This window comes from Lonchura striata, chromosome 22 (genome assembly GCF_046129695.1).
Source record: "Lonchura striata isolate bLonStr1 chromosome 22, bLonStr1.mat, whole genome shotgun sequence".
In the NCBI taxonomy this organism is placed as follows: Eukaryota; Metazoa; Chordata; class Aves; order Passeriformes; family Estrildidae; genus Lonchura; species Lonchura striata.
This window is the reverse complement of record NC_134624.1, coordinates 10,476,093-10,503,380: the sequence shown is the minus strand read 5'-3', so window position 1 is coordinate 10,503,380 and position 27,288 is coordinate 10,476,093. Positions and strand designations below refer to the sequence as shown.

Sequence of the window (27,288 nt, the reverse complement as noted above, 5' to 3'; positions counted from 1 at the left end):
AGGTGCTTTTCTGGCTTTGAATCCCAAAGACTCATAAATTCCTTATTATTTCAAACCAAGCTTATGGAACACAATATGGTGAGAGTTGCAGAATTACTCAGTATCGATCAGTGGAAGGCTGGGCTGTGGAGACAAGATCCATGTTGCTATGTGTGGCTTAGCAACATATAAATGTATTCAAACAGAATAATGAAATTATCTTGGGGAAACAAAGCAGCCATCACTTGAGGAGATGGAGGATGTGGAGGCCTCTTGGAGCCCTTGTTTGCCAAGACAAGGAAGATGGGAGTTATTGTTTGTGCAAATATGTGAACCGCCCCAGCCATGCCCTGCTCACAAAAAGTGTGTAATGAAGCCAGGCAGGGCTCGCTGCACAGAGCAGCTCCCTAGAGCTGGGCTGGAGCTCATTACTGCACAACTGCTCCATGGGCTGAGCCCCTGGGGGGGAGGCCATGCCTGGCTCTTGCCACAGCCACGCTGCAAAACTCCCCATTCCTCTGGTTCTGGCCTGGCTTTCACGGGGATTTTATCCACCCTTATCCTCACCCATCCCACCTCCCCATGGACCCATTGTCTGGCTCTTGCCCTTGGAGCCAGTGCAATGCCCAGAGTGTGGCTGAGGCCCTGGAGCAGAGAAGCGCTGGATCCCATCCCAGATCCAGCACAACTTTCCTGGGAGAGACAAGTGGGCTTCTGTCTCTGCCACAGCTCCTGCTGGCAGCAGCACCATTTTAATCAGCTGGATGGCAGCTTTCTAGTAAAGATATCTGGGGCTAAACACATCTCTTTTCATTAAACTGTTTGGGACACAACAAATAGAAGGGGGACCGTGTCTGTGCTGGAATGATCTGTCCCCATCCTGGCACCCAAGGGCTCCGCAGCGCTTTGCTCTGTGAGCAGAATGTGAAGGCACATGCCTGTGTGAGGCTGAGCTGCCCTGGGTTCCCCCAGCACCCTGAAGCTGGGCATTACAGCCTTTTATTCTCTGCTTTAGTGGCTGGAGGCTCTCGTGGCTGAGCCTGGAGCAGCGGGGGCTGCACGAACACGAGAGTGAGAGGAGAGCTCTTCTGCTTTGAGATCTTCTCCTTCACCCCAGCCTCAAGGACTGCCTGGCCACGGGGGCAGCCTGGGGAGCTCAGAAAGGCACAGCACTCCTTTCACCCCTGGCACCGAACCCAGCCTGGTGTTCCATCACCCTCTGTGCAGACCTGGGCTTCTAAAAACACACTGAGGGCTCACCTGAGAAAATAAAACCAAACTAAACAACCCACTTCTTTGCACAGCTGGAGTTTAATAACACACGTGGGTTATAAGAGACGCAGAAGAAGGTGGGTGGACAGAGCACAGATGCCCATGGTGAGTGCAGGTCTTGCTGCCTCTGAGACCCCATTTCTGTGCCCAAAATGCTGCTGCACAGCTACTCCTGGCTGCCACTGTTTCTGCCTTTCTCATATGTCCAGTGTGGGGAGGAAAGCTGCTCTGCTTCATCTCGAAAATAGTCTGAGGGTGCCCTACTTAGACACTTCATGTGGAGCAAAATCAGAGACCTGCTATTGCACTGCTTGCCTTGACAAAAGAAAATGTCACAATGCAGAAAAAACATGATCGCTCCACCCCTGGTGTGTCCTCACTGCACTGTTCACCTCAGGGTGCCCATCCAGAAGCTGCACTGGGAGTACCCAGCAGTGGCTGTTAAAGAAAATAAAGTGAAATATGCTGCATTTGTATTCTGAGGAGATGGGGACTTGCCCAAAGCCAGGCTGGGAAGCTGAGGAGGTAGCAGGGAGCTGCCATCCAGCAGAGGCCTGGGGCTTAGGAGGGATTTCTGGTTTTAATTCTACCCACCTCCATGGTGACATTGGCCTTTCTGCAACCTGAAACAGAAGAAGCTAAATGGCTGCTTTTAAGCTCATAAATCCAGCCCTGTCTGAATACCCACCTTGCCCAGCTTTCCTTCTTTGGGATCATGGCACTCCCAGCACCCACCAGTGCTTTCTGCCACAGCTGCTGGTTTAAAATAGCCCAGGGCAGAGAGAGCTGCTGCCCCTGTGGAAGCAGCCCAGGCCCTGCCACAGAGCAGTGGGGCTGGGGGGCAGGCAGAGCTCAGCACCAGGAGCTCTGCCAGCTGCCCATGCCTGAGAGCCCCAGCTCTGCTGGCACAGCAGGCCCCAGCATCTGGAGCAGACAAGGACGGGCAGCAAGAAAGGTGCAGAGACACGGGGAGAATCCAGGCAGGTGCCCTGGGATGGGACCTTGGGCAGTGCTGCTGGGACAGGCAGTGCCACTGGCAGGGCTGCTGGGGCTCCACAGCCCCCAGCTGTCCCTCACCTGCTCAGGGGGACACAGATTTCCCACAGCCTGGCCAGGACAGCACCCATCAGGGCAGTTTGGAAAGAATACAATTCCTGAAGCCTGAGCAGAAAGCAGCTGCCCCCTGGGCAGCCCTCCAACACCCCACCACAGGAACCAGCACCAACAACTACAGAGCATGATGTAGGCAAAGGTTACCTGAGCATTTGAACGCTGTCAGCTCTACGGCCTGAAAGAGGGGAGAAGGTGAGTTAGCAGAGCGTTTGGGTCTGATGGCTTTGTGCTGGCTGCCCCCAGCACACTCCCTGGGGCCAGGCAGGGCTCCCCAGAAGCCATCCACCCACTGCCCCAGCACTGAGCCACCCACTGTCCCCAAACAGGCTGGAAACCGGAGCCTTCATCCCAGCCCCGAGGGACGGGCACCTGGCAGAGGGTGCCTGGACACAGCTGCACCCCTCAGCAGAGGGGAGCTGGCACCCTGCTCCCAACCCCACTCTGGGGACCCTTCCAGCCCCGTGGGGACCCACCAGGCTGGGTACCATGCTGGAGACCAGAGCAAAACCCAGGGAAGGATGACAGCACCCCTGTGCTGCGGTGGGAAGAGCCCACACAGTCTGCACTCTGTGTTTAAAGGATGGTTAATGCTCTGGGAGATGTGAAATTCCTACTCCCAGTCCAACAACAACAAAGATCACCAAACAACATTTAAAAAAGCTGAAACACGAAGAACATCTTGTCTGTGTTTGTATCTCCATTCGCTCAGTGTTTTGTCATTTTAAGTGTTTTCAAACGCCTTTAAGTAGCATCTTCTCTTCATCCCAACTATTGTGCAGCTGCCAGTGACATTCTGAATCCACCGCTCCTCTGGCGAGCGCCGTGACTCAGCCAGGGAGCAGGGAGACAGCCTGGCTTACATAACTGAGGGCACTGACAGCAGCCCCAGCCCCCGCGGCGCAGGGCACACCGAGAGGGCACAGGCGAGCCCAGCCCTCTGTGCCGTGCCCAGGACTCTTTGTGCCCAGCCCTGCCATGCCCAGCCCTGTGCTGTGCCCAGCCTTGCCATGCCCAAGACTCTGTGCCCAGCCCTGCCATGCCCAGCTCTGTCGTGCCCAGCCCTGCCATGCCCAGCCCTGCTGTGTTTCACAGACCCTGCCAGGTCTGCCCTGGAGCTGCAGTGCCTGCCTTGGCCAGAAAGGGAAGGAGCACATTAAAAATGCAATGTTTGTGCAGCAAAGATACAGCAGAGCCCTCCGTGACCCTCGCGCCAAGGGAAGCACTTTCTGTCTTTGCCTGCTCAGAAATGCCATGGCCTTGGCATTTAGGGGATCTGCTGCCTCCCAACGCCCCTGCCTCGGGGAGCTCGGGTCCTTGGGCTAATCCCCACGCCTCTCCCCGTGCCAGGAGCTCAGCCCTGACCCTGCCTCACACAGCCAGCACCTGGCTGCCTGAGAAAAGCATCACCTGCAAGCGAGCCCTGGTGCTGTTCAGCACAAGGGGCCTGTGCCACAGCATTAACCACAATATAAATCATGAGAGATGGAAATATGGATTTTACTGAGTGCCTTCAGAACGATATGCCAGCTGTAGAAGTATTATCTATTGGATAAATAAGAGCTGTCTATGTGACATAGGTTTTCAAAGGATAAATATTAGAGAGGGAAAGAGAGATCCTTCAGTGAGAGACTCATGAAAGTAGTGCTGGATTTTATTCTGAGGGAATTACAGCACTTGTATGTCAAGTACACAAGGACTGATGATCATTTCAAAAGCAGGAGATGGAAGTGGGAGCAGAGTAGTCAAATTTAAATTGTTCCCTGCTTTAGGCCTGCCTTGCTGAGCTTTGCTCTGGGAGGGGTGAAGGAGGAAGGAACGAGGTGCTACATACCGGTCTCTCGGCTGACATAATGGATGAAATGCCCATGGGAATTTTGGGTCCAAAATTTCCTGAAGGGTGAAGCAGCACAATGAGTTCACAGACCAGAGAATGGAAATATTCTTGCTTTCCCAAGAACTTGGTACTTTGTGTCCCTCGCTAAAGCAAAGGGACCAAACGGGTTTTCTGCATCACTGCACCCACAAACTGGTTGGAGAACACAAAACCTTTTTTCCACAAAGCCAAAATCCCTATTTTCAACTGTCACCTTTGCCTCTCTTCCAGAAAATTAATTTTAAGACACTAGCATGGATTTTTGCCTCAGAAGAATGCAATGCTGCCTAACATGCTGATGAGACCACCCAGCCAGGCTGCAGCCATGGGCCTGATCCACATGCACAAGGCTCTGCCTTCCCTGCAGCAGCAGCAGCAGCAGCAGCAGCCCCTGTGCTCACACAGGCACAGTGTGCAAAGGAATTAATGCAGTGCCAGCTGCACTACGAGTCAAGTCTTGGGAAAAGCATTTTACTGTGGTGTCACCAGCCAGGCTGGGCTAACAGTGACAACAACACTCTTACCTTTGCTGGTGATGTTCTTCACTGGAGGCTCTTTCTGCACAGGGCCTGGCAGGGCAGCCTCAGCTGCAGGACTCAGCTTCCCCGTGTCCCAGGAGGTCGTGTTTCGTGGACTGGATAAGTAGTTGATTGGATGAGAGCAGTTCTGGAACGACAGGCAAGAGATATAGGACAGTGAAAATTGCAAGGAGCCATTGCTACACCCAGATCCAACATCAAGGATTGATTTCATCATCACTGCTTTGGCTGCCACCCACCCTGGCAGAGCAGGCTGCTGTCTAGTATGGGTAGGCTACCTTTGGGTCTGTGGTGTCCAGCAAGATCAAAAGAAGGCAGACAAAAATGTAAAAATCAGATTTCTTTCCATCATCATCTCCTCAAAGCAGACCCACAGTGCAGCTGGGACCCTCCTCTGGTGGGTGGCTGATGGATGAAGGGGCAGCAGGGATTCTTTGCAACTTACTGTGAATGAGAGGGCTTTCTTCTTGTCCTTCATCCTCTGGATGGCATTCCTCACCTGGAGCAGAGCAAGGATATGAGACAGAGCCACACCAGCAAGGAAAGGAGAAAAAGCAGCCACAGTTCCAGAAGCACAGTGGGGCTGTGCTGCCTGTTGCAGCTGCCAGAACCCAGCTCCCCCCAGATGCCAGCACAGATGCTGTGACCAGTGCCTGAACCCATCTCCTACCTCGCTGTTATAGATTGCGTAGACCAGGAATATGTACAGGCCCTGCAAGGGAGAGAGCAGAGGAAGGGTCAGAGATGTACAGCTGGTTTGTGCTGCTTTTCATGGAGCAAAGGGGATGGGATGGGTGAGGCTGGCACAGAGGGTGGGACAGCCCAGCCAGGGACAGCCAGGCAGGAAGGACCTTCCACACTTGAGAGCAGCTGTTCACAGTCTGCTGCGCTCACACACCAGGAGGGGAGCAGTGAGCAGCGTCACCTCGGCCACCACGGCACGCTGGGCACAGCTGTGTGAGGGATGTGCCCAGGGAGAGTGCCCAGGCCAGGCCCAGAGCGAGCATTGCCTGGGGCCACAGCCTGGGGCTAATTACAGCTCCAGACTGACGATTCTGGCCTTAAGGCAGCCCTATCTGGCCCACCAGATTTATGTTATATCTGTGGGTGTTTTGTTATCGCAGCTAGATAAATCAGCTGCAGCAAGAGATGCAATTCATCTTGTCTCCAACGAGCCTTGCTCTCATCTGCGAGCTCTTGGCAGGCGCAATGGCAGCAGCCCCCTGGCACCGCGCCGTGACCTGTCCTTCAGCCAGCAATGCTGGTCACTCCCCCAGACCAGATTTCTGGCCAGGCTTCCAAGGCAGGTCTTCCTTGAAAGAATCATTCTGGATGAGCGTGGGGAGGGGGGAGCGGAGAGGTCGTCTGGGAGGAGAGCAAGGAAGGAGAGGAGGCCCAGCTGCAGCAGTGGGCGGGAGCAGAGATGCAGCTCTGGGGCAGCCCCGTCCTGCCCCCTCCCCTGCTCCTGCCCCTGCCCTGCCCCTGCTCCTGCCCCTGCCCTGCTCCTGTTCCTGCCCCTGCCCTGTCCCTGCTCCTGCCCCTGCCCTGTCCCTGCTCCTGCCCCTGCCCCTGCCCCTGCTCCTGCCCCTGCCCTGCCCCTGCCCTGTCCCTGCTCCTGCCCCTGCCCTGCTCCTGTTCCTGCCCCTGCCCTGTCCCTGCTCCTGCCCCTGCTCCTGCCCCTGCTCCTGCCCCTGCCCTGCTCCTGCCCCACAGCACCACAGGCTCCCTCTCGCCCTTCAGTCACTGCCTGGCTGCAGGAGGAGTTGTCATGTGTGGGGCTCTGAAGACAGGCCTGGGCTTCTGCAGACAAGCAGAAAGAAAGCAGCAAACAAAAATAACCCCAGCAACAGAACAACTGCACACGTGAAGAAGCACTCTGGCCTCAAAGGAAATTCCAAGTGATCCATAGGAAGTAAGCAAAGGGGCTGAAACAGGATGGCTTTCTCTCAACCCTGCAGCCTCTCACCAGCATTTATTTCTCCTCTGGGGCAATCTGCAGACTGTCCTGAACTTGGTAATGAAGGCAAGTGAGTAGGGCACAGCCATGTCTGTCACACAGCTCTGGGCCCGCAGTTCTCTCCTGCTCAGTAACCCATGCACGGCATGAGGAGACATGGAGAACTGATGCTGTTTAACTATCACCAAGACAGCCTCCTGCCATCCTCCTGATATCCCTAGGAGCGGGGATGTGCAGAGGCAGCCCTTGTCTGGCCTTGGAGCCTCCCATCGGGGGCTGACGGATGTGCGTGAGCAGCACCCGGCTGCTGGAGCAGCGCCAGCCCCTCAGCACATCCCCGAGCAGCCACCCATCTTGTGCACGTGGAGATAAGGCCGGGATTCACCCTGGAGAGCAGGGCCGGTGCTGGGAGCAGCCAAGTGTGCCAGAGGGAAGTGCCCAGAGCCGCTCCGCCACACGGCAGGAGCCAACTTCTACTGAAACAGAGGAAAAACGGGAGATGGGGCTGCAAAATTCTAATCCCACTGGCTTGGAGGGCAGTGCCCAGTTGCTCCCTTGACTTGGATCCCCTGGATTAGGATTTGTGCTCAAGCACTGGGCAAGGGACCCTGAATATGCAGAGCCAAGGGCTGGGACAGGCCAGGGAGTGCCCTTGGGCACCTCTGGTGAGGCATGGCCCCGGCCCCAGGGCTGGCTGCTCCATTCTGTGCCCTCAGGAGCTGCTCCACGCTGTGCTGTGCCCTCAGGAGCTGCTCCATTCTGTGCCCTCAGGAGCTGCTCCACGCTGTGCCCTCAGGAGCTGCTCCATGCTGTGCCCTCAGGAGCTGCTCCACGCTGTGCTGTGCCCTCAGGAGCTGCTCCATTCTGTGCCCTCAGGAGCTCCCTGCTCCCACCTGCCTGCCGAGAGCTCCTGTCCCCTCAGGACCGTGTTGGGAGCCATGGTGTGCAGCAGTTCTCAGGGGTGTTCAGTGCTTCTCTAGCTCCATCTACAGCTGCCTTCTCTCAAGGTTGGCAATGCCTCTGTTGATGCTTTGAACCGCAGGTGGCAAGCACATGTTCCAGGAGTTTTGTCACCGTGTGTCCCTGAGTTGCAGATATCCCCAGGCCCTGGGAGCAGTCCCAGCCTGGTGCAGAACTGAGCTCTCCTGGCTGCTGGGACTTACACAGTTTGCTTTGCTCTCTTAACCATATACAGGCTGGCTAAAACTTTAAAGTCTTTTGATGAAAACAGTGAACTCAGAAGCAAATATTGAGTGCTGCTTTATGCGCCAGGTGATGAAGTTACTTTCTGCCTTCCAGAATTTCCTATTAACACTAACTGATTAACAACATGACTGCAATAATGACAGTCACAGCCATGGCCCTGAAGATACCAACACAAGCAAAAAGCCTTAAAAATGTAGCCAGGTGGTGAAGAGGAATGAAGAGTATGAAGGAAATTATATTACCCACACAAGGTCTTGCAAGTCAGAGCTAGAAACAGCCCCCAAACTTGCAGTTGTCCCAAGCAAGGCTCTGCTCACCAGCCCACCAAAGCTGGCACACCAAACACTCCTGCATCTCACCAGATCCCAGTACAGCTGGCACTGGGCACTGGGAGCATCCCTGGGGAGTAGCTGCATGGCTGCAGACAACATGGATTTCAGAGGTAAAGATTTTTCACTTCTTGATTCTTAGTTCTTCCCCAGTCTCCCTCAGTAAGGCTGAACCTCAAGGGGAAGGTGGCTCTGCCTGTACTGTTCACAGAGGTCACAACTCTCAGAATGTCTGAGCAGGAGCTAGATGGAAAACACCCAACTGGAACACACCATGCAAGCAGCAGTCAAGCAGGCTGTGGCTGGATGTGACCTTCGACAGGCTCTCCTCCAGCAGCCCTGCTCTGACAGGGACAGAGGCACCCTGTCCTGCAGGAGAGGCTCATTTCCCAGGAGCAAAGAGCAGGAGGGATGTCTGTCCCGTTTGACTGCACAGGTACCTTTTTAATTACGTATTATATGAGCAAATGGAAACTCTAATGAGTTTGTCACTGCCATTTTGATAACATACTGATGTGAGAAAAACTAGCACAAGAAACAGGATCTGAACTGGAAACCTGTGTCACCAGTAAGACACTGCCAGAAACTGGTGCTGAGGGCCATTAGATGTGCAAGGTCTCCAGGGTTATATTTTGTATCTTGGAAGGATGAAATGAGTTTCCTCGGACAAAACAGCCCAGTGGCTTGGGAGAGCTGGGCTGGCTTCAGAGCTAAGTGTCCCTGGCTGCAAGGACAGGTAGAGCACTGCAGGTGCCTGCCTGGCCCTGGCCTGGGCACCCACGTGGGGCAGGACTCACCTGAAGGGAGTTCAGCACAACGAAGACATAGGCCCAAACGATGCTGAGGGGAACGAGGAGCCCACACAGCCAGGTGAGCCCCAGCACGGGCAGCAGCACCAGGACGGGTTTGGCCGTGGCCCTGGTGGGAGGAAGAGCTCAGGGTTATCCAGGCACATTTCAGAGATGAAACACCACCAAGACAGGAGCTGTGGAACAAATTCCTCTGGAAACAAAATAAGTTAAGACAGGAAAAACCAAATATTTCACCTCCCAGACCCCAGTGTGCCAGCCCTGCTCTTCATTTATCACTGCAAGTTAGCAAGAAGGGAGCTCTTTGATGTCATCAGCCATGAGAAAACAGCTATTTCCCCCCAATTTCTGGTACAGGGAGGGTTTCTCTATTTGTTTTAATTGTACATGGATGTCACCCTGCCCTCCAGCAATGCCCTATCTTTGTGCTTCTGTAAATTTGGTAAAATTTATTTACACTACAGGGGAACAATGCGTGTCTAGCAGGGGTATCCGGCGCCAGCTAACAACAATAAAAATTCACAGAGCATGATAAAATATGACTCAGGCAGCAGTTTTTTAGAGGTCTCTCAGTATTGACTGATTACAGAAGTCCCCACTGCCTTTTGTCCCCTGTGTGCAGCCCCCAGCCTTACTTTCAACTCACCAAGCCCCAAGCTTGGATTGCTGCAGGTACTGCCAAGGTATCCTGTCCTAAAGGGATGAGATTTAGGAGTCTGAGTGCAGATGGAGACCAGCACTGGTTCTCTAAGTTGAAGGTGCTGGCTGGGCTTCTCAGCTGGGATTAGAGACTGTTTGGGCGAGACACAGTTACCCTGGGGGAGAGAAACCCTCCTGCCCCTGCTGCTCTGACTCTCACAGCTCGCTGTCTTTCCCTTGGCCAAGCTGCTCTGGCCAGCCTGTGCCAATGCCTCAGCAGCTTCACTGGGAAGGATTTCTTCCATCTATCTGACACTATCTCACATATTTCACACCCCGAGCAGCCACAGCTGGGAGAGCCAGGCCCTTCCCTGCTCACCAGAGCTGTGTTCCCATCTGGTTCTCCAGGCTGCTGTTGGGCGTCAGCATCTTGGATCTCCTGCGAGCGCTGGCCACAGTCACCATCACCACCCGCAGCAGCACGAAGCTGTTCACCTGCCAGGGCAGAGCTGCTGGCCTCAGAGACATCCTGCACACTTCCAGCAGGGTGAGACTTCCCTGCTGGAAACTAGGCTCAGAACTTGGGGACAAATATCGCTACCAGGAAAACAATGAAATCAGAAGACTTCACAGAGCTCTCTACACATGTATGGAATCTAGGAAACTTATCCCAAAACTTGTCCTACAGAACCTCTTCCCTGTTAAAGGTCTATTCTGGATCCCATAAATATTGGACCTTTTTTCTGCTGCTGTGTTAGATGTTCCTGTATTAAAATACAGGACCTTTAGATGAGGCAATGTCACACACCACATTCCTAACTGAACAGCCAACCAAGAACTGGTCAGCAAAATTTTCTTAAAGCACTTTTTCCTATCAAAAAGCTTTTTTGATTAAAGAGATTTACTTGTGTTGTAGAAGTCTATATAAAGCAAAACAACAATTTTCCTCTAAAAGCAGCAGGCACAATGAGATTCACCCCTGACTCTGCATTGCTTTTCTAGGAGCAGACCCAAGGGACTCCCACCTTCCCAGCAGGGTTTGGCACTTACAGCCAGGATGAAGAGCACAGGCCCCACGAAGGCCCAGATGACGTTGGTCTGCACGTTCAGCCAGCAGTGGTTGGATGCCACATACTTGTTAAAGGAAGTTGCAAGGGTCACCCCCACGATAAGGACTGGAAGTCCTGCAGAAAAACCCACAGGTCAGACCTTGGGAAAAGCAGAGGTGCCCCAGGCAGGGCACTGTGCACCAGACAATTGCTTCAAAACCCCCCAGACCAGACAGACTTCAGCGTGAGCCTCCAAAACCCCACGAGCAACATCAATTCTCTGCAGCTGAAATCTGTCCTGGCTCACACAGCCAGATTTACAAGCTGTCAGCATCTTTCTCTGAGGTATAAAGCATTCCAAAACCTGAGTCCTGACCAAAGCAATTTATTCCTCAGATTGCTTTTTTAACAAAATGGACAACCAAAGACATAAACCAATCCAAAATACTTGAAGCGGTTGCCCAGTGTCCAACGAGGTGTGTGCTCTTTGAGCAGCACATCCCTAAAAAGGTTCCTCTTGGACACAAACCTCAGCTTATTCAAATAATTCTATGTCCCTAAAGGGCTCCCTCAGAATAAAAGGTGCTTAGTTAGGAAAACATTTATATTTAATTATTATCAGACAATGGTGATGCTCTCCAAGAAAAAGAACTTACCATAAATCTCATCCTCCATTTTTTTTACTAATGAACTCCTGGACTTAGAAATATAACAGAAATTCTGCTCAACTTATATTCTAAGACTAGCAATTTGACAAATAATTCAAGGGAGCTTCTGCAGGGCATTGGCACCCAGTTCTCATATTAAATTAAATCAAACAATAGTGCATCTCTCTTATTAAAACTTTCAATAGGAAAGAAAAAGAATATTTTCCTGAGGACCCAAGGCAAAGGAGTGTGCAGATACCCCAGCCTGTCACGTAGTAGAACTTCATTCTCCTGCCTTCGCTCATGTTGACTGCTACCACTTTGCTCCAGAGGAGAAGCCCCTCTACCAGCATCCATGAGAAGGCTGCCATGAAGAAGAGATGCAGGAAGGCAGTGACCATGAAACACAGCACCTGGAGAGGGCAGAAACCACACTGCACAACGTATATATGTGCATCTCCAAACAGAGAGACAATTCTATCCCAATTACAGTTACAGGTAATTAATAAAAAGGTAAGGTAGTTACCCTTTAATTAATTTAAGGGAATTAATAAATACTTCTGTCCCATTGCTCTGACAGTGGTGCTGGAGCCTGGCCACATGGGCTGAGTGGGCCACTCTTGGTGAGCTCACCTGGTTGGACTTGGCCAGCTCACTGAACATGAGCAGAGCTTCTCCTGCAGCCAGTGCAAGGATCAGGTTCTTGTGCACAGTTGTTCGTTCACTCTTGGGGACACTGGGGAGGGAGAGAGGGAGCCCTGAGCTGAGCCAGACAAAAGGGTGCACCACAAAAGGGTCCTCCCTGTCCTCCCAGGCTGTGCAGGCCTGCCTGGGTGAAGATGACAGTCAGAGGGGCAGGGGACAGCCTTGCTGTGCAAGTACTTGGTGCTGGGGACACCCTTGGATACAGCTGCTCAGCCCCTGGCCACAGCTCCAGGACACAGGCAGTGAGGGGGAGGTGGAGAGAGCCACTGCCATGCTCACAAGGCAGATCTCTGTGCTTGCCAAGTGACACAGAAGAGCTGGCAATCAAATAAATAGTCCTTGCTCCATTTATTTTATAAAAATTCATTCTAGCAAAGCAGCTTTTATAGTAAACATCGTTAGCAATTGATAGAAATCTTGCCACAGACACGCAGGTGTGTGCACAGATCAATGAGCATCTCCACAGAAACAACCAGGGTTGAGCCCCTCTCCAGCCAACACCAACTACTCCCCTCTGCCACGGAGCACAGGGCAGCTCCCACCTCTTCCCACACACCTGCATCCTCCCACACTGACAAAGGACACTTGGAGAAAGGCTCTGAAGTAAAATACCAAGTAGGAAGCACAGAGAAGGCTGTGAGTGTCCAGGCTTTTCTTACCGAACTACCAAGAACAAAATGAAGGTGACTGTCAAGGCACAGAAGGAAACTCCACATCCAATAAAAGTCAAAGTCTGCAGTGTGAACTCCTCCTTGGTGGTCCTCTGCTCCAGACATGAAACAACAGAAGACTCAAATCCCTCATGAATTAACCCACCAGCTGCAGTCCCAGCACCCACCCCAGAGACAGGCTCCTCACATACCTGCATCTCGTACACCTGCAGCAGGATGGCAAAATTTGTGGTGTGGTTGCAAAAACAGGCAGTGGAGTCTGGGAGAGACTTGGCCACAGAGCAGCCAGCTGTGGACCACATCCCACCAGCATCTGGGCTAATGTGCAGCAAAACCAGAGAAAACACATGGAAGTTACCTTTCACTTCCACAGAAAGCCAGGGCATGATGGGAACTTCATTCTCCCAGAGAAAAAGCAGAGTTTAAAGGAGGAAGATGAGGATATCAGAAACAGATCTTCATGTGGACTTCCCTTTGGTTCCCCTTTGTCTCATCAGCTTTGCCTCATCCAGCAGGCTGCTGGGACTCTTTGGACAATAACCAGCTGTTTCCAAAATCACCCTTCTCATCTTCCCCTACCTGATCCATGCCTGCTACAAGTCTGGGACTCTAAGGAGGTTTTTTCTCACTTGAATGACTTCATTACCAATCTATGATATATCACAGCCTCAGTGTTCTCACCACAGTGACATTCAGCAAAAACACATCCCAATGCCAGGCAGGATTTATGAGGCTGGGAGTCCTGCATGTCTTTGGAGTGTATATCTTGGACTAACTCTTCTTTGTCACAGGCAACAACTATAATTAACTAGGGCTTTCCATCTGAGTTGTATATACCTCATTAAAGGTCACTTGCTTGTGAGTGACTTCTCCAAAGGAAATCTTCCCAGGAAAGCATTCTCCTCCAGCAGACAAGGGATGTCAGCATGCAAAGGAGGCAAAAAATTCCAGATCTCTACTCTTACCATTACATTTATATTGAGAGTTTGGTTTTCCAGTGGAAATAAAAAGCTCATAAATCTGGGGACTTGAACCGAAACAAGGCACCTGAGGCTGAAGTTCCAGAAGGCGCAGACGGGCCCCACCAGAGCATCGGGCAGGTCCTGCAGGCAGAGAGGGGAGAGGAGTGGTCACAGGCATGCTGGTGCTGGACACGGGGTGCAGGTCACTCCCTTGGCTGTGCCAGGCTCTGTCAGCACAGGACAAACCTCCCCAAGGACACAGGAGCCACGGCAAGAGCCCCGAGCAGGCACAGCCCTCATCCCAAAGCTCTGGTGCTGAGCCGCGGCTGGGCACAGCCGGGCACAGCCAGGGACAGCCGGGCACAGCCGGGCACAGCTGGGCCAGGCTGTGGTGCCACGGGCAGGGGGTGGCACAGCCCCTCGGGGGTACCTGGACACGGTGCTGCAGGTGGTAGCGCACGGCCGTGCTGATCTCCTGGTCCTCACTGAGCAGGGTGGAGGAGATCACAGCCGTGCCCACGGTGGTGCTCAGGTACCTGCTGGGGGAAGGGCGCTGCTCACGGGCTCAGGAAGCACAGGATGTGCTCAGAGAACCGAGAACGGGATCTCCCGGGGTACGGGACAGCTGCGGAGATCCGGCGGCTGCCGGGCCGCCTGCAGAGGGCCGGGGCACGGGGCAAACCTTGTGGTACCTGGCACAGCCCCATCGCTGCCCGGCACTGGGGCGGGCCCTGGAGCATCCCGAGGGCTCCAGCTGAGCAGCCGGGCGGGCCCTGGGGCATCCCGAGGGCTCCAGCTGAGCCGCCGGGCGGGCCCTGGAGCATCCCGAGGGCTCCAGCTGAGCAGCCGGGCGGGCACTGGAGCATCCCGAGGGCTCCAGCTGAGCCGCCGGGCGGGCGCAGCGGGCGCGGGATGCGCGGGCGGCCATCCCCACCTAGTGTTCGGAGCTCCGGGAGCGCAGCCAGCCCGGCCCCCCGCTCCCAGAGGCACCGTCTGCAGAGACACCTTGTGCCCAGCCAGAGGGCACCCTGCAGCAGCCCCCGTGGGCTCTGTGCCCTGCCACCCCTGCAGAGCTGGGAACCCAGGGAACCAGAGGCCCGCAGGACACCCCACGGGGTACCTCGGGGCACAGGCAGCCCCAGTGCCAGGGCTGAGATGGATCGGGATGAAGGTCACCCCAGCACCGAGGCACCAGGTTTGGAAATGAGCTGTTCCGTGGCACTGAGGGCAGCCCTGGGGCGCGGGGGGCTCTGTTTCACTCACTTCTGACCCCCATCAGGGGCAGCCGTGCCCTGGGACACAGCGCTGGTGCCGCTGCTGGACAGGCAGCGCTGCAGGGAGCCGTAGCCAAACCACATGTTCTTCACTGTGACTCTGTGGAGACCTGCAGGGACAGAGCACGGGGACAGGAACAGAGCACAGGGCAGCGCTGGACACCGCTGCCCTCCTCTGGGGTGATGCTGGGGTCCAGAGCACGCTCAGCTCCCAGCTGTGCCTCTAGAGGGGCCCTACAGAGCCTTTCCCCACGGCCCATCTCCCTTTTGCCAAGGGTATCCCCTCCCCACACTTCTCCAGACCTCACGTGGCCAAGGTAAACAGTTTGTGCCACTAAGGAAGGTGGTGCAGAGGTACCAGGGGAAGCTCAGGTGTCCAAACAAACCTCTGGATTTCAGCCTTTGCATTTCTTCCATGGGAACTTCGATGAGGTCGTGCCTGCCTTTCTCAGGGGTCTGGATCTCGTATGCTGAGCCACTCAGCTCCTGCTCGCTCAGCTCCAGCTCCCTCACCTCCATCCCTGTGCACAGGTAAAGTCAGTGCTGAACCAGGGCTCAGCCTCCCTCCAGAGCTCCTGCTACAGCAAAGTACCACAAGGACACCATAGTCCCAGCCAAGACCAGCCAAGACCCCCAGCAGCAGCAGACAGGTCCCTTTCTGTGCAAACTGAGGGCATCTGGGCTCACTTTCTGCCAAGCCCAAGGGTTTCTTACAATCCTCTTGCAATCCACAGCATGAGAGGTGCCCTCACACTGTGACACTCTGCACAGAGGAAATGGGGAGCAGGCTGCAGGGCTGGCAAGAGGTGAGCCAGAGGAGGAGAGGAGCCAGGGGTGGATTTGGATGGGAACCAGATGGGGTGGCTGATCTGGGTCTTGGTGAGATGCCCTCCAGTGCCACTCACCAATATTCCCATGTTGGATGGTGATCTTTGTCCTCTCTCTGGTCAGCAGTGGGACCAAGAGTGACACCATTCTGTCACAGAGCTCAACCACAGCCATGGGCCCCCTGATAACCTGCAAAACCAGAGAGAACAATGGAAATCAGCACCTGCACCATCAGCCCTCCCTTCCCACAGCTCACAGGAGTTTCCTTAAACATTTGGTCCTTGGCAGAAAAAAGGAGAAGTTGAGACTCAAGGCTTTGGCTTTGCTTTTCTGTGATTTTTTTGCGATTTCTTAACTGAAGGATGTTCCCAGTTCCTTCAGCAAGGAGACAAGTCTGGTAATGAGGGAAACTTGCTGTTCTGCATAAAAAGCCATTAAAACAGCATGAAAATAAATCACTAAATGAGCTTCTGGAAAGAAAGACCTTTAGACTTGAGTTCTGATTTTCGCAAAGCTGTAGAGCAACCATTTGCTCTTCCTGGAAAAGGTTTCACCCAGGAATAGGGTTCACCAGCTGAAGGGCAGCAGAAGAGCAGCCCCATTGCTCGAGGTCCTGCTGTGCTGGATGCACAAGTGCCACCCCTGCAGTGCACAGCTCCCATCCTTCTCCCTGAGATTGCCAGCTGCACCAGTTGCACTGGGCCAGTGCTGAGTTTGTGCCACTGCTGAGAAGCTGTGAGTGGCTGTGGCCATGGAGACCTGAGCCACTCTTGAGCCACTGTGAGCAGTGAGGCAAGCTCTGAACTGCTCAGCTTCCTTTAATCATCTCTGGAGATCCCTGGCTTGGTTCCTGGGGCACAGGCCAGGCCAGACACTGTCACACATTTTCCAGAGGCAGGTGGAGAGTGCAGACCTTGCACCAGGCACAAAAAACACACGTGAGCACAGAGAAAAACCTCACAGGGGTGGGATGATGGAAATCCCTTATGCAAAGCCTGACGGTGTTTTGAGCAGTGAGGGGGCTGATGGCAAACAGCTCCTTGGCAGCCCATCCACAGAAAACACAACACACTGCAAAGGCAGGGCATGTCCCTGCCAGACGTGGGATGTGGGGGCAAGGAAACAGCCCCAGGAATCTGCAAACTGTCAGTCCAGACTGACAGCGGGGAGAGCTTGAAGAGAGCCGAGTTAACCACCAGAGGGGTTTGCAAGGGAGGCACCACTAGCACTGCACTTGTTTGCACAAGGACTTGGCTGCACATCCAACAAACGAGGTACCGCGAGCAGCTGCTCTGAGCTGAAGAGGCTCCATGGCTGTGCTTGCAGCATTTTCCCGTGCTGAAGGGTGGCCACAAAGGCTGCAGGTGGCCACACAGGGACAGCAGGACCAGCCTGTGGTGGTGCAGCAGGCCAAGGATGAGCAGGTGAGGCACGCAGCAGTCAGGCTGGTGGCACCATTACCTGGCTGATCGATGACCATGTCCCAGTATTCTGCTCTTCCAGAATTGACTGAGTTACTTCCATGTAATACTGGCCCAACTGTTCCAACATCTCCAGCTCATCTCCCTCCTGGATTTCCAAATCCGAAACTTGTTTTAGTACTTGAAGAACTGCAAGGAGGTCGGATGGCTCAAGCATGGGCACTTCTTCTCTCAGAACTGTTGCCAAGATATCAAGAACATCAAGAGCCACAGAGAGGTTCATGTCTTGCACACCACTCGTGAAGACACTGTCAGGAATCTGTCATGGAAAAGATGGTTCAGTTCAGTGCAGAGCCCTGACTCTCCCCGATCATCAGCTGTGCCTTGGCAATGCCCTGCATGCCCCTGCTGGCATCAGAACACCTGGCCAGCCAGGAATACCCTGGGGGAAGGGATCTCTTGTCCAGATTCCCATCCTCAGTGAGATGAGTCCATCTCAAGCAACACTGTTTGATCACAGCAGAAGTTACAGCTGTGTTGGTCACAATCTCCAACAGCAGCTCAGGAGAGGCCCCAGGCACAACTGCGGGCAAAGTGACCTCAAACAGCTCTAGGTGCCAACACATCCACCCCAGCAGCTCCTGCCTGCTCCAGTGCCAGCTGCCACTGCTGGGCTGCAGGACTCACCACAGTCCTCGCTGCAAGGCTGTTCACACGGCTGGCGAGCGAGTGACTGGACTCCAGCTGAGCTCTTTTCAGTTGCCAGTATGCATCTGGGGACAAACCAGAACCAGAACCACTGCTGAGGTGTCCAACAGTGTGGTTAACACATGCCATGTTCAAAGGCTGGGCAATGGTCCTCAGATGGTGGCTAAGTCTGCAGGACAGGCAGGACAAGGAGTCTCCACAGCTGTATTTTATTTTTAGCCCAAGATCCCATCTGGAGAGACAGTTCCACGCTCCTTTTCTGTCCCTCCCCTGGCCAACAAATCTGGGAATGCCTGGACTGGGAGGCACTCACAGCGCTGCACCCAGGGCACAGAAGGTGTGCCAGCACTGCCCAGCTCAGCTGGGGAAGAGCCAAACCCCCTGCCAGAGTGCAGGCAGCTGGAGCAAAGTGCCAGCCCCAGAGGGTTTTGCATGTGACCCCTTGAGAGCAGGGGCCTCCCCATCCCTGGCCACCAGCCCAGCCAGGAGTGCATGTGGTGGAAGCAATGCAGGGATAACTAACAGATGCTGTACCCTTGCTGTAGTGACAGATGAAAGGCAAAGTCTGCAAACAAGAAGCATAACTGAATCCACTGCTGCCGACTTCCAAAACTCTGCATTCCTCCACAGGCCCTGTGGAAACACACACAGACAGAAGGGTCTCCCAGAGACCCACCATCCCCAGCAGGTGTCACCTCTCCTGCAGCAATCCACAAGCCATGGTACAACAGACACTGTGGGCTGTGCCCTAAGAGCCAGGATAGTAGCCACGAGGATACTGAGACTTACCTGGGCAAAGAAGCTGTGTGGCCACTGCCTGAACGCTGCTCTCCACTTCCAGGGCATTTGAGCTCCACCCAAAAACAAGGTCTTGCTTTACCACCCCGCAGGAGCGAACTTTCTCAATGTACTCGGGGCTGAGGACTTTCTGCCAGATGTGCAGGTCAGTGATGTTCCCACTGAAGGACTCCTTTGCCCTGAAGGTGCCCCCCAGGGAATCTTGATCCTGCCCAATGATGAAGGTGCCCTGGCCCAAGATGGCCTGGGGGGCAGATGGCCCCACAGGACACAGACCACTGGCTGACGCCCTCCTTTTCCCGTCGGCATAGATGGCCCAGGTCCCGTTTTCCTGCTGCCAGGTCACGCAGAAGTGATGCCACTGTCCATCGGCACGGAACACAGGCAGGTAAGGGGAGTGGTGCCCGTGGACGATGAGAGCAAAGCGAACAAAGCCTTCCTCATCCACAAAGCCACGGAGCTGGAACTCGTTCATGAAGGCAGGCACGGCGTAGGAGAAGATGGTGGCGATCTCCTGGTTGCTGGTGTCCCACTGCAGGTGGGCACAGGCTGTGACAGCATGCAGTGCCGGGAAGTCAGAGAGCACTTTCACGTATTTTGTGTCTGTTTTGTCTCGGAATACCAGGACCGGTACAGTGTGGTCACCTAGAAGGAGAAATTTCAGTCAGCAGAAAGGACAAAGCACAGGCCAATAAGTGACAATAAAAAAAACAAGGGACAACTTGCCCAGCTGTATTTTTCAGTATGAAAACATCTCTAAATAGCCCATGTCTGCTTATACTCACGTCTCCTCTTTGTTTTGTGCAGGACACTGTCCCTTTCCTTTATCCAGACAGAACCTCGGATGTGGTGGGACTGCAGCAGTTTGCTGAAGGAGCCTCGCTCACTGTCCTGGGGTTCAAAGAGCAGCTGTGCAAACTGCTGCTCACAGTACCTGTCAGCTTGCCACCAGTCCAGAGCAGTGGCCACGTATTCATACGTGTGTCTGGGGGTCTCAATTGTGACAGGAGCAAAACCTGGAGAAAGACACGCATAGCCTGGGCAAACAGAAAGGCTCTCCAGCCCGCTGCTAAAAACACTGCCTTGTGCATGCTGGAGGAGCTGCTGGCAGGAGCTCATCTGCCCGTGCAGCCCTTGGGCTGGTCGGTGGGCACAGTGGGACAGAGCTCAGACCATATGGGGCCTGAACTGAGGGGTGCCTGTGGCTGCTCTCTGGGCCAGGGCTGGAGCTGGGCACACTCCCGTGGGACACACAAGCCATGCCAAGCTCAGCACAAAGGAAAACTCACTCTGCTCTGCCTAGGGATGGCCCTCAGAAAAGCTTGTTCAAAGCAGTTATGCAAAAATAACTTTACTTGCTTTATCCCCAAAAAGCTCATCCCAGCTTCTGCACTTGAAGATGCAATTTTCTAGCACAAAATAATCTGTTTGGTTTGCAGTTGCAGTGGGGCACAGAGCAGCAGCTGAGCAAACAGCCTGGCAAATACCAGCTCTGCAAACAACATTTAAGGCACAAAACAGAGTAACAGAAAAATTTTCTTTACCTTTGTTTGCACCACCAGACACCTTTTGTTTCTCTGTGCTGGATATTACTTGTAAAACACATAGAGAGTGCTGATAAAATCACTAACCTTTAGAAGTCTGGTTCTTGGCAAGGGCTGCAAAGGCAAGGAGACTCCTGGACAGACCGACCTGGTGGAGAGGATGTGTTGTAACATGTGGAGAAACATTAATATTGTCTCAAATACTCAGAATAAAAAAAAGCCCGGTAATACTCACCAGAAAGCTGAAGAAGGAAGAATCAGGTCTCAAGTCTCTCCTAACCATGCTGACCAGCTGGGAAGCTTTCACCCTTTGCTAGAATAAATAAAATATTACTGGAGATGATTCAAGGAGACAGAGGCATTCTGCAGAAATTACATCCCCTGACAATGCTGCTTTCTTCAGAAAGTCTCAAAACAAAAAGGAGAAAATTACTCCCTCTGAAATACCTGTCCTGAATAGTATCTTATCCAAAGAATTTCCAGATCTTCTTGAAGATCTTAAGGTCTCAGTTTAACATTTGTTTGCAGGATACAAAATAATTAAGCATAAAACGTAGAGATGTGCGATATTAGGGAACAGGAAAGATCGCAGAGCTTCTTCATTTGCATTAACTAAATTAAAAAGCCACCATAAATGGCATAATTAAACAGTGTTGCATCACTGGCAGATTTTCTCGTTGCCTTTAAAACCTGCAGGAGCAGAGCACCGGAGCAGACCCTGCAGAGCAGTAAATCCAGCCTCCATGAGCCCGAACACAGAGCCCAGCATCACGGAGCCATCCCGGGGAGCTGCCAGCGCCCGGGCTCGGCAGTGACCCCCCATCTCCCCAGGGGGAGGAAACTGAGCGCACGACAGTAAAAAGCCCAGTAAAATCATAGATGAGGGCACGTAAAGACACAAGATGGAAACTGGCAACGCCAATGCAAACAAGCCCTAAAGCTCTTGGCGCTGGCATCACCGGCTGTGAGTGATCTCTGCTCTCCCCGGGCTCGCCGTGCGCGCTGTAAAAGCACATTTAAGCACTTTGCTGCTAAGGGACTTCAGAGATCTGCTCTGCAGCCCGGGCTCTGTGTTCACGGTCTTCCAAAGTTCAGCAGAGACTTTGGAAACGCCCAACACAGCTCTTGGCCCTCCAGGGAAAAGTATAAATCTGATGGGTGAGAGGGAGCCGCGGCGCCGCCAATCTCCCGCTCGGCTGCGCCTGTGGCCTCAGGTGTCCCCTTCTCCAAGGAGGGCCCTGGAGATGGTGCAGCCCGAGAAAACGGGGCACCAGCCGGGAGAGCCCAGTGTCCCCGCGGGGCGAGCCCAGTGCCTCAGGGCACCGGGCCTGGGGCCAGCCCGGGCAGGGCACAGCAGCCCGGCGGGGCGGCGGAGCGCGGCGGCGGCGGGTCCGCTCCGCGGGACCGCGGCTGGGACCCCGCTGCGCACCCGCTCCGCACAGCTCCGCATCCTGCTCCGCACCCTGCTCCATACCCCGCTGCGCACCCGCTCCGCACAGCTCCGCATCCTGCTCCGCATCCTGCTCCAGACCCCGCTCCGCACCCTGCTCCGCACCCTGCTCCGCACAGCTCCGCGGGACCGCGGCTGCGACCCCGCTCCGCACATCTCCCCGCGCCCCGCGCCCCGCGCCGCACGCCGCCGCCGCTCGCAGCCCCGGGCCCGCTGGCAGCGGGACGGCGCTGCCGAGTCTCCGGGCTCTGCCGAGTCCCCGGGGCGCTGCCGAGTCCCCGGGCTCTGCCGAGTCTCCGGGCTCTGCCGAGTCCCCGGGGCGCTGCCGAGTCCCCGGGCTCTGCCGAGTCCCCGGGGCTCTGCCGAGTCCCCGGGGCGCTGCCGAGTTCCCGGGGCTCTGCCGAGTCCCCGGGGCGCTGCCGAGTCCCCGGGGCTCTGCCGAGTCCCCGGGCTCTGCCGAGTCCCCGGGGCGGTGCCGAGTCCCCGGGCGCTGCCGAGTCCCCGGGCTCTGCCGAGTCCCCGGGCGCTGCCGAGTCCCCGGGCTCTGCCGAGTCCCCGGGCGCTGCCGAGTCCCCGGGCTCTGCCGAGTCCCCGGGCGCTGCCGAGTCCCCGGGCTCTGCCGAGTCCCCGGGCGCTGCCGAGTCCCCGGGGCTCTGCCGAGTCCCCGGGCTCTGCCGAGTCCCCGGGCGCTGCCGGGCGCCCGCACCCCACTGCCCGCGTCCTCACCCACAGCGCAGCCCGGGACGCCCCTCCAGCCCACCCCATCGCCCACAGCGAAGCACTCACAGCCCTCCCCGCTCCGCTGTGCCGGGATCTTCTTCCCTGGCAGTCACTGCTCCATGGAAGTGTCCAATTAACCTTCCCAGAAAATCTGGCGCATGATCACGGCAGAGAAATCAGGGAGCGGAGGAGTGCCTAGGGATCCTCACAGCAGAAAGAAGCCAAAACAGGCAGGAGTGCAGGTGAAGTGGGATAGGTCTAGAGACGTCCAGTGGGTTCCTGGTGCGATGTCCTCACCGAGCAGCTTCAGCGTTCCGGCGTTTCCTCGCACCGGGGTCTGCAGCTGCCCGGGGACAATGCCAAGGCTGGGGGGTCCAGGTCACCCCCATGGCACTCCCCACCTCACCAGCCAGAGCTGCTCCTTCGGTTGATGCCCACTCACTTTTGCTACAGCAACGGGCACACAGCTCCCACTCCTCCCACCCAGTAAATGCTTGAGTCACACCATGGATTCACCAGCAACTGGCTTTTGTTCTTCAGGGTCTTCGCCTGGGAATGAAGGCAATTTTCCCATCCCAATGCCTCTGCTCTTGGCAATAAATCTCCCACAGAAGAATGGACCTTGGAGGCAGCTGCTCTGGTGCTTCAGTGCCAGTTGGGAAGTGGCCTGGCACTTCTGGCAGCGTGGCACAGAGTGCCAAGGGCCTGTCAACAGCATGGCAGCACTGCAGAAGGCTCTGCTGCCCACCTGAATCCTTCTTCCCTTGGTAATGGAGGGAGCAAAGGGCATGAGGCAGAGCCCAACTTTATGCCAAAAATCTTGAGGGAAACAGCAAAATTATTTCAAATTTAGGGCTGGATTAGGTTTAATGAGAGTTAGAGTTTCCCAGTAGACAGCAAAAACTGTGGTCTTTGTGCCTGTGTCTTAGAATGACTCACTTTTTGTAAGAGCACAAAATACAGTTTTATGGTAGCATTAGAAAAGGGATCAAGCCCTCAGCATCACTCTTCTCTGTGTATTCAAATAAACCTTCTTCTGTGCATAAGTAGAGAGGTGAAGGGAAGTTTCCTCTGATCCCTGAATGCCACCCAAGTTTCCACCTCACCTATACCAGTTATCTGGATTTAAACATAAACTAATTTCCATAAGTATACACTGGACTTTCAAATAAGACTTGATGCTTTGGCTGGCATCAAGGATGGCTCTAAGAGACCCTGGCAAGAAAGCATCACTGGCATTTCAAAGGAAAGGTCACAGCCAGCAAGTGGAAACCAACAGTTGGCATGCCATTGTGCTTTCACCTAAAATCAGACTGAAAAAGCCCCAGAGAGAACAGTGTGGTTCCTCCTGGCTCTCCAGATGATATCTCTGCACACACGGGCACTGCCAGCTGTTTGCTCCTTGCCATGGAGCAGATTCGCTGCCACCAGTGCTGGCAGCTCCTCACTGTATCAGCGCTAATTCCCACAAAGCCAGTCAGCTGTCTCCTCAGGGCGACTGCAGGTTCTGGAATCACCTTCATTCATACATCTCACCATAAAGGGGAAATGACAGAGTTCCCAGAGTTAAGAGGTGTCTGTCCAGCACATGAAGACCTTGGCAATCAGACATACAACCTGGATGGCTGGATGACAAAATCCCAAAGCACTTTTAATGCTGGTAAATCTCTCTAACAAGCAGCTGAGCAAAGGGCAAGTTGTTTTGTGCCATTTGGATGATGCTGTCACTCTGGGTTAGCTTGGTTTGGAATACGTTGCAGTTCTGTTTACACTCAGTCAATTTAAAAAATCAGCTCAGGTGCATTTTAAGGAATGTTTCCTTAGCAGTGAGTAAACCCTGAGTTGCCACCCTCAAGGCACACCTTTCACACAACCTTTCCCAGTACATGGGCCAGCAACGTGTTAATCTTTATAAATCAAATATGTGCCAAATGGAGTAGAAGCCACGTGTCTGAGCAAGATGCACTGAGAAATGAAACAAAGCACAGAGTGTGTCAGAGATCACTCAGGCATGTGCAAGTCTGTCCCTTGCAGAATTGTCCTTCAAAGCAGCATTCCCCTGGCCCAGTTGTACATATTATTCTCCTCCAGTCTTTTTTGTCCTGCTGTTTACTGCTCAGAACTGACACTCTCTCTAATCCAATTCCTCCTCACTCAGTTTAGTGTCACCCAAACTTTCATTAGAATCAGTTTTGACCCAAGGCAGGGTTTTCCAAGGGCTGACTCAGGAGACACCTGAGGAGGTGCAGATTTACTTCCCTCACAGTACTGGGGTTGTGAAAGCATTTCACACCACTGCCATATGGCAATTATTTTACCCTTTTACACATCTGAATGTTTCACAAGCTGCTGCTGGCTTGTGCTGCTGCGGGCTGTCCATGCCAGCTCTCCCAAAAGAAGTTCATCAGCATTCAGGAAGCAATTAACCCTGCACTGCAGTGCTCAGGTCCCCCTGCTCCTGCTCTGGGGAGCCCTCAGGGCTGGACATCCCATCTCTGCCACTCCAAGGGAGCTCTTAGCACCCCTCCCACTCACAGGGAACAAGCTGGCAGAGGCAGCAGTGCCTGGAAAAACCAAGACAACTGTCCCAGCCCCTCTGGACAGAGGCACAGGGTCACCACCCGAGCCCCACACTCCCCTTGCCTAGAGAACGGTCTGGAGCTGCAGAGCAGCCCTGAGGGCCCTGCAGGAGTCCCCAGGTGCACAGCTGGGACATGGCACGGCAGCTCAGCAGGGCAGGGGCACAGGGGACACGTGCTCAAGCTATTTCTTCAGGTCTCCAAACAAGTTCCTCACCCTGCACACTGAAGAAGGTCTGCACTGATGTGATTTTATGGCCAGACACTCACATCTTTCGTGATGCCATTATTTGTCTATTTCTCTTATTTTCCTCTCCCCTTCTCCTTTCAAGTCTGTCACATCAGGGTTGCCCAAACTCCCTGATGCTACAGGCTTCCCATCAAGAGCTGGTAGGTGATGGATATGTCTCCAGGAAGCTGAGGGGAGAGGGCACAAGGTCACAGGCAGAGCAATACCTCCCCAAGGGGACAGAGTGACCCGTGGAGGTCTCAAGAGCCTGCCTGTACCCAAGACCTCACACAGAAAATGTACAGCTCTCCCTGCAGCCCTCAGTCCCCCGTGCCCCTGCCAGCAGCAGGTGACCTCCTCAGCACAGCAATCACAGCTCACGTCCCTGGTGATGCAGGATGTGCAGGATGTGCAGAGGGGTGAAGGGAAGTTTCCTGTGCAGGGCTCTGCAGTGGGAGCTGTGCCCCTGCTCGGAGCTCTGCTCAAAGCTCAGCATGGGTGCACTCACTGGAGACCCCCACCCTCTGCTTTATGGCAAGTGGCAATCCTAAGTTACATCCTGAAGAGATGGAGCTGATAGCAAGGAAAATATTTTCCTAATTTTCCTCTGGCTTTCCTGTGTGTTGGAAGAACACCTGCAGCAGGAGAAAAAAGTGTTTGAGACTTGCTGAGCAAATGAGTTCCTCTCTCTACCAGCTGCTCCCTTCCAGGCTCAGGTCACAAGCAGTCACTGACACTTTATGTCAGTGCATTGCTGCTGCATTGGTTTCAGGGCTTTTGTAGGGCCAATAATTTGGGATACCTCTAAACACTGAGCAATGCAGGGCTCCCAGAATTCTGCAGCCCTTGAGCGCAGAACCTCACTTGGGTTAATTTCCTACGATACACTGACAGCTACAGGACATCTCAGCTGATAAGAAAGTTTCCTCTACAACCCCAGCTCACATTTCTAATGCAAAGGATCCCGTTCCAGTGCTATTTTGCATTCTAACTTGCTTGTAGAGTTAGATTTAACCAGGGTTTTATTTCCTTGTTTTAAATGCCCCCAAGTCTCAGTGAAGGTTTGTTTCAGCAATCTCACGTGGACATGCCAGCCTTAATCTCTCTCTTCCAGGCCCTTCTCATTGTCTGGGATGAAAGCCCAACACAGAGCCTCCCCGTTAATTGCCAGCTTTCTGTTTCCCAGTGACAGGTGTATTGTCTGGAGGAACAGACCCAATTGTGTCCCTGCGCAGTGGGACATCAGCTGCTGATATTACAGAGCCTTTCAGGGAGCTTGGGCACGGCTGGTTATTTAGTGCCATCATTTACAAATCTGTGTAGCCCAGAAACTTAATAGAAAAATGGGAGCTGCCTGTATTACTCATCTTTTTGGTGGTTTAGTTTTTTTTTCAAGATAACTACTCCTAAATCTCCCATCCTCCTACCAGCAAGACAGGGCATTTGGTTCTGATTGTCTTTGAAACACTAAATTTTTCTGATACCTTTTTTCCATACTTTTCTACTAAAGGGGTTTTGTTGATTTAACCAGATACCCACTGTGCACCTACTTGAACCTGGAATGACAGCTAGAAAAAACTCTGCAAAGAGTAATTTCTGTGAGGTGTCAATATGCACAGGCTGAGGTCACAACCATCATGGGGAGACAGTTCATATCCTCTGGAGGTCCTGAGGAACACTCTCAGGCAGGGATCTGGATTTGGGGGCAGTGACTGTGCCTGCTTTATCAAGTAAAAACAAGAGCGCTGGTGCTGAGAGTGAGGAAAGGCAGCAGCAAGAGAGCTCCTGAGAGATGAGAGGAAAACATACAAGAACAATATGAGACCCAGATTGCATCTGTCTTTCCCATTTTTCACATTAAAGGCTAAAGCTTTCCATACGTGGCTGCTGCACAACAGCAGAGCTGCAGCCACGCGACAGCACCAGCGGCCAGAAACGCAGCAGCCCATTCAGCAGATGGCCCAAGTCTTCTCTGCAGGAGCCTGGC

General features: G+C 53.9%; 1 protein-coding gene across 1 annotated transcript; it reads right to left on the bottom strand.

Moving 5' to 3' along the window:
• Positions 1 to 1,417: 1,417 nt before the first annotated feature.
• Positions 1,418 to 20,606, bottom strand: ADGRD2 (adhesion G protein-coupled receptor D2). The gene is given in 26 exon segments (XM_077787959.1): positions 1,418 to 1,487; positions 1,489 to 1,522; positions 2,509 to 2,539; positions 4,196 to 4,254; positions 4,762 to 4,903; positions 5,222 to 5,275; positions 5,447 to 5,488; positions 9,066 to 9,186; positions 10,096 to 10,211; positions 10,767 to 10,900; positions 11,672 to 11,825; positions 12,046 to 12,148; positions 12,777 to 12,880; positions 12,980 to 13,106; positions 13,836 to 13,891; positions 14,181 to 14,286; positions 15,014 to 15,134; positions 15,411 to 15,545; positions 15,930 to 16,041; positions 17,314 to 17,592; positions 17,961 to 18,046; positions 18,516 to 18,614; positions 18,771 to 19,424; positions 19,565 to 19,795; positions 20,411 to 20,471; positions 20,559 to 20,606. Coding segments are annotated over 26 exon segments (3,279 nt in total).
• Between the last annotated feature and the right edge of the window lie 6,682 nt (positions 20,607 to 27,288).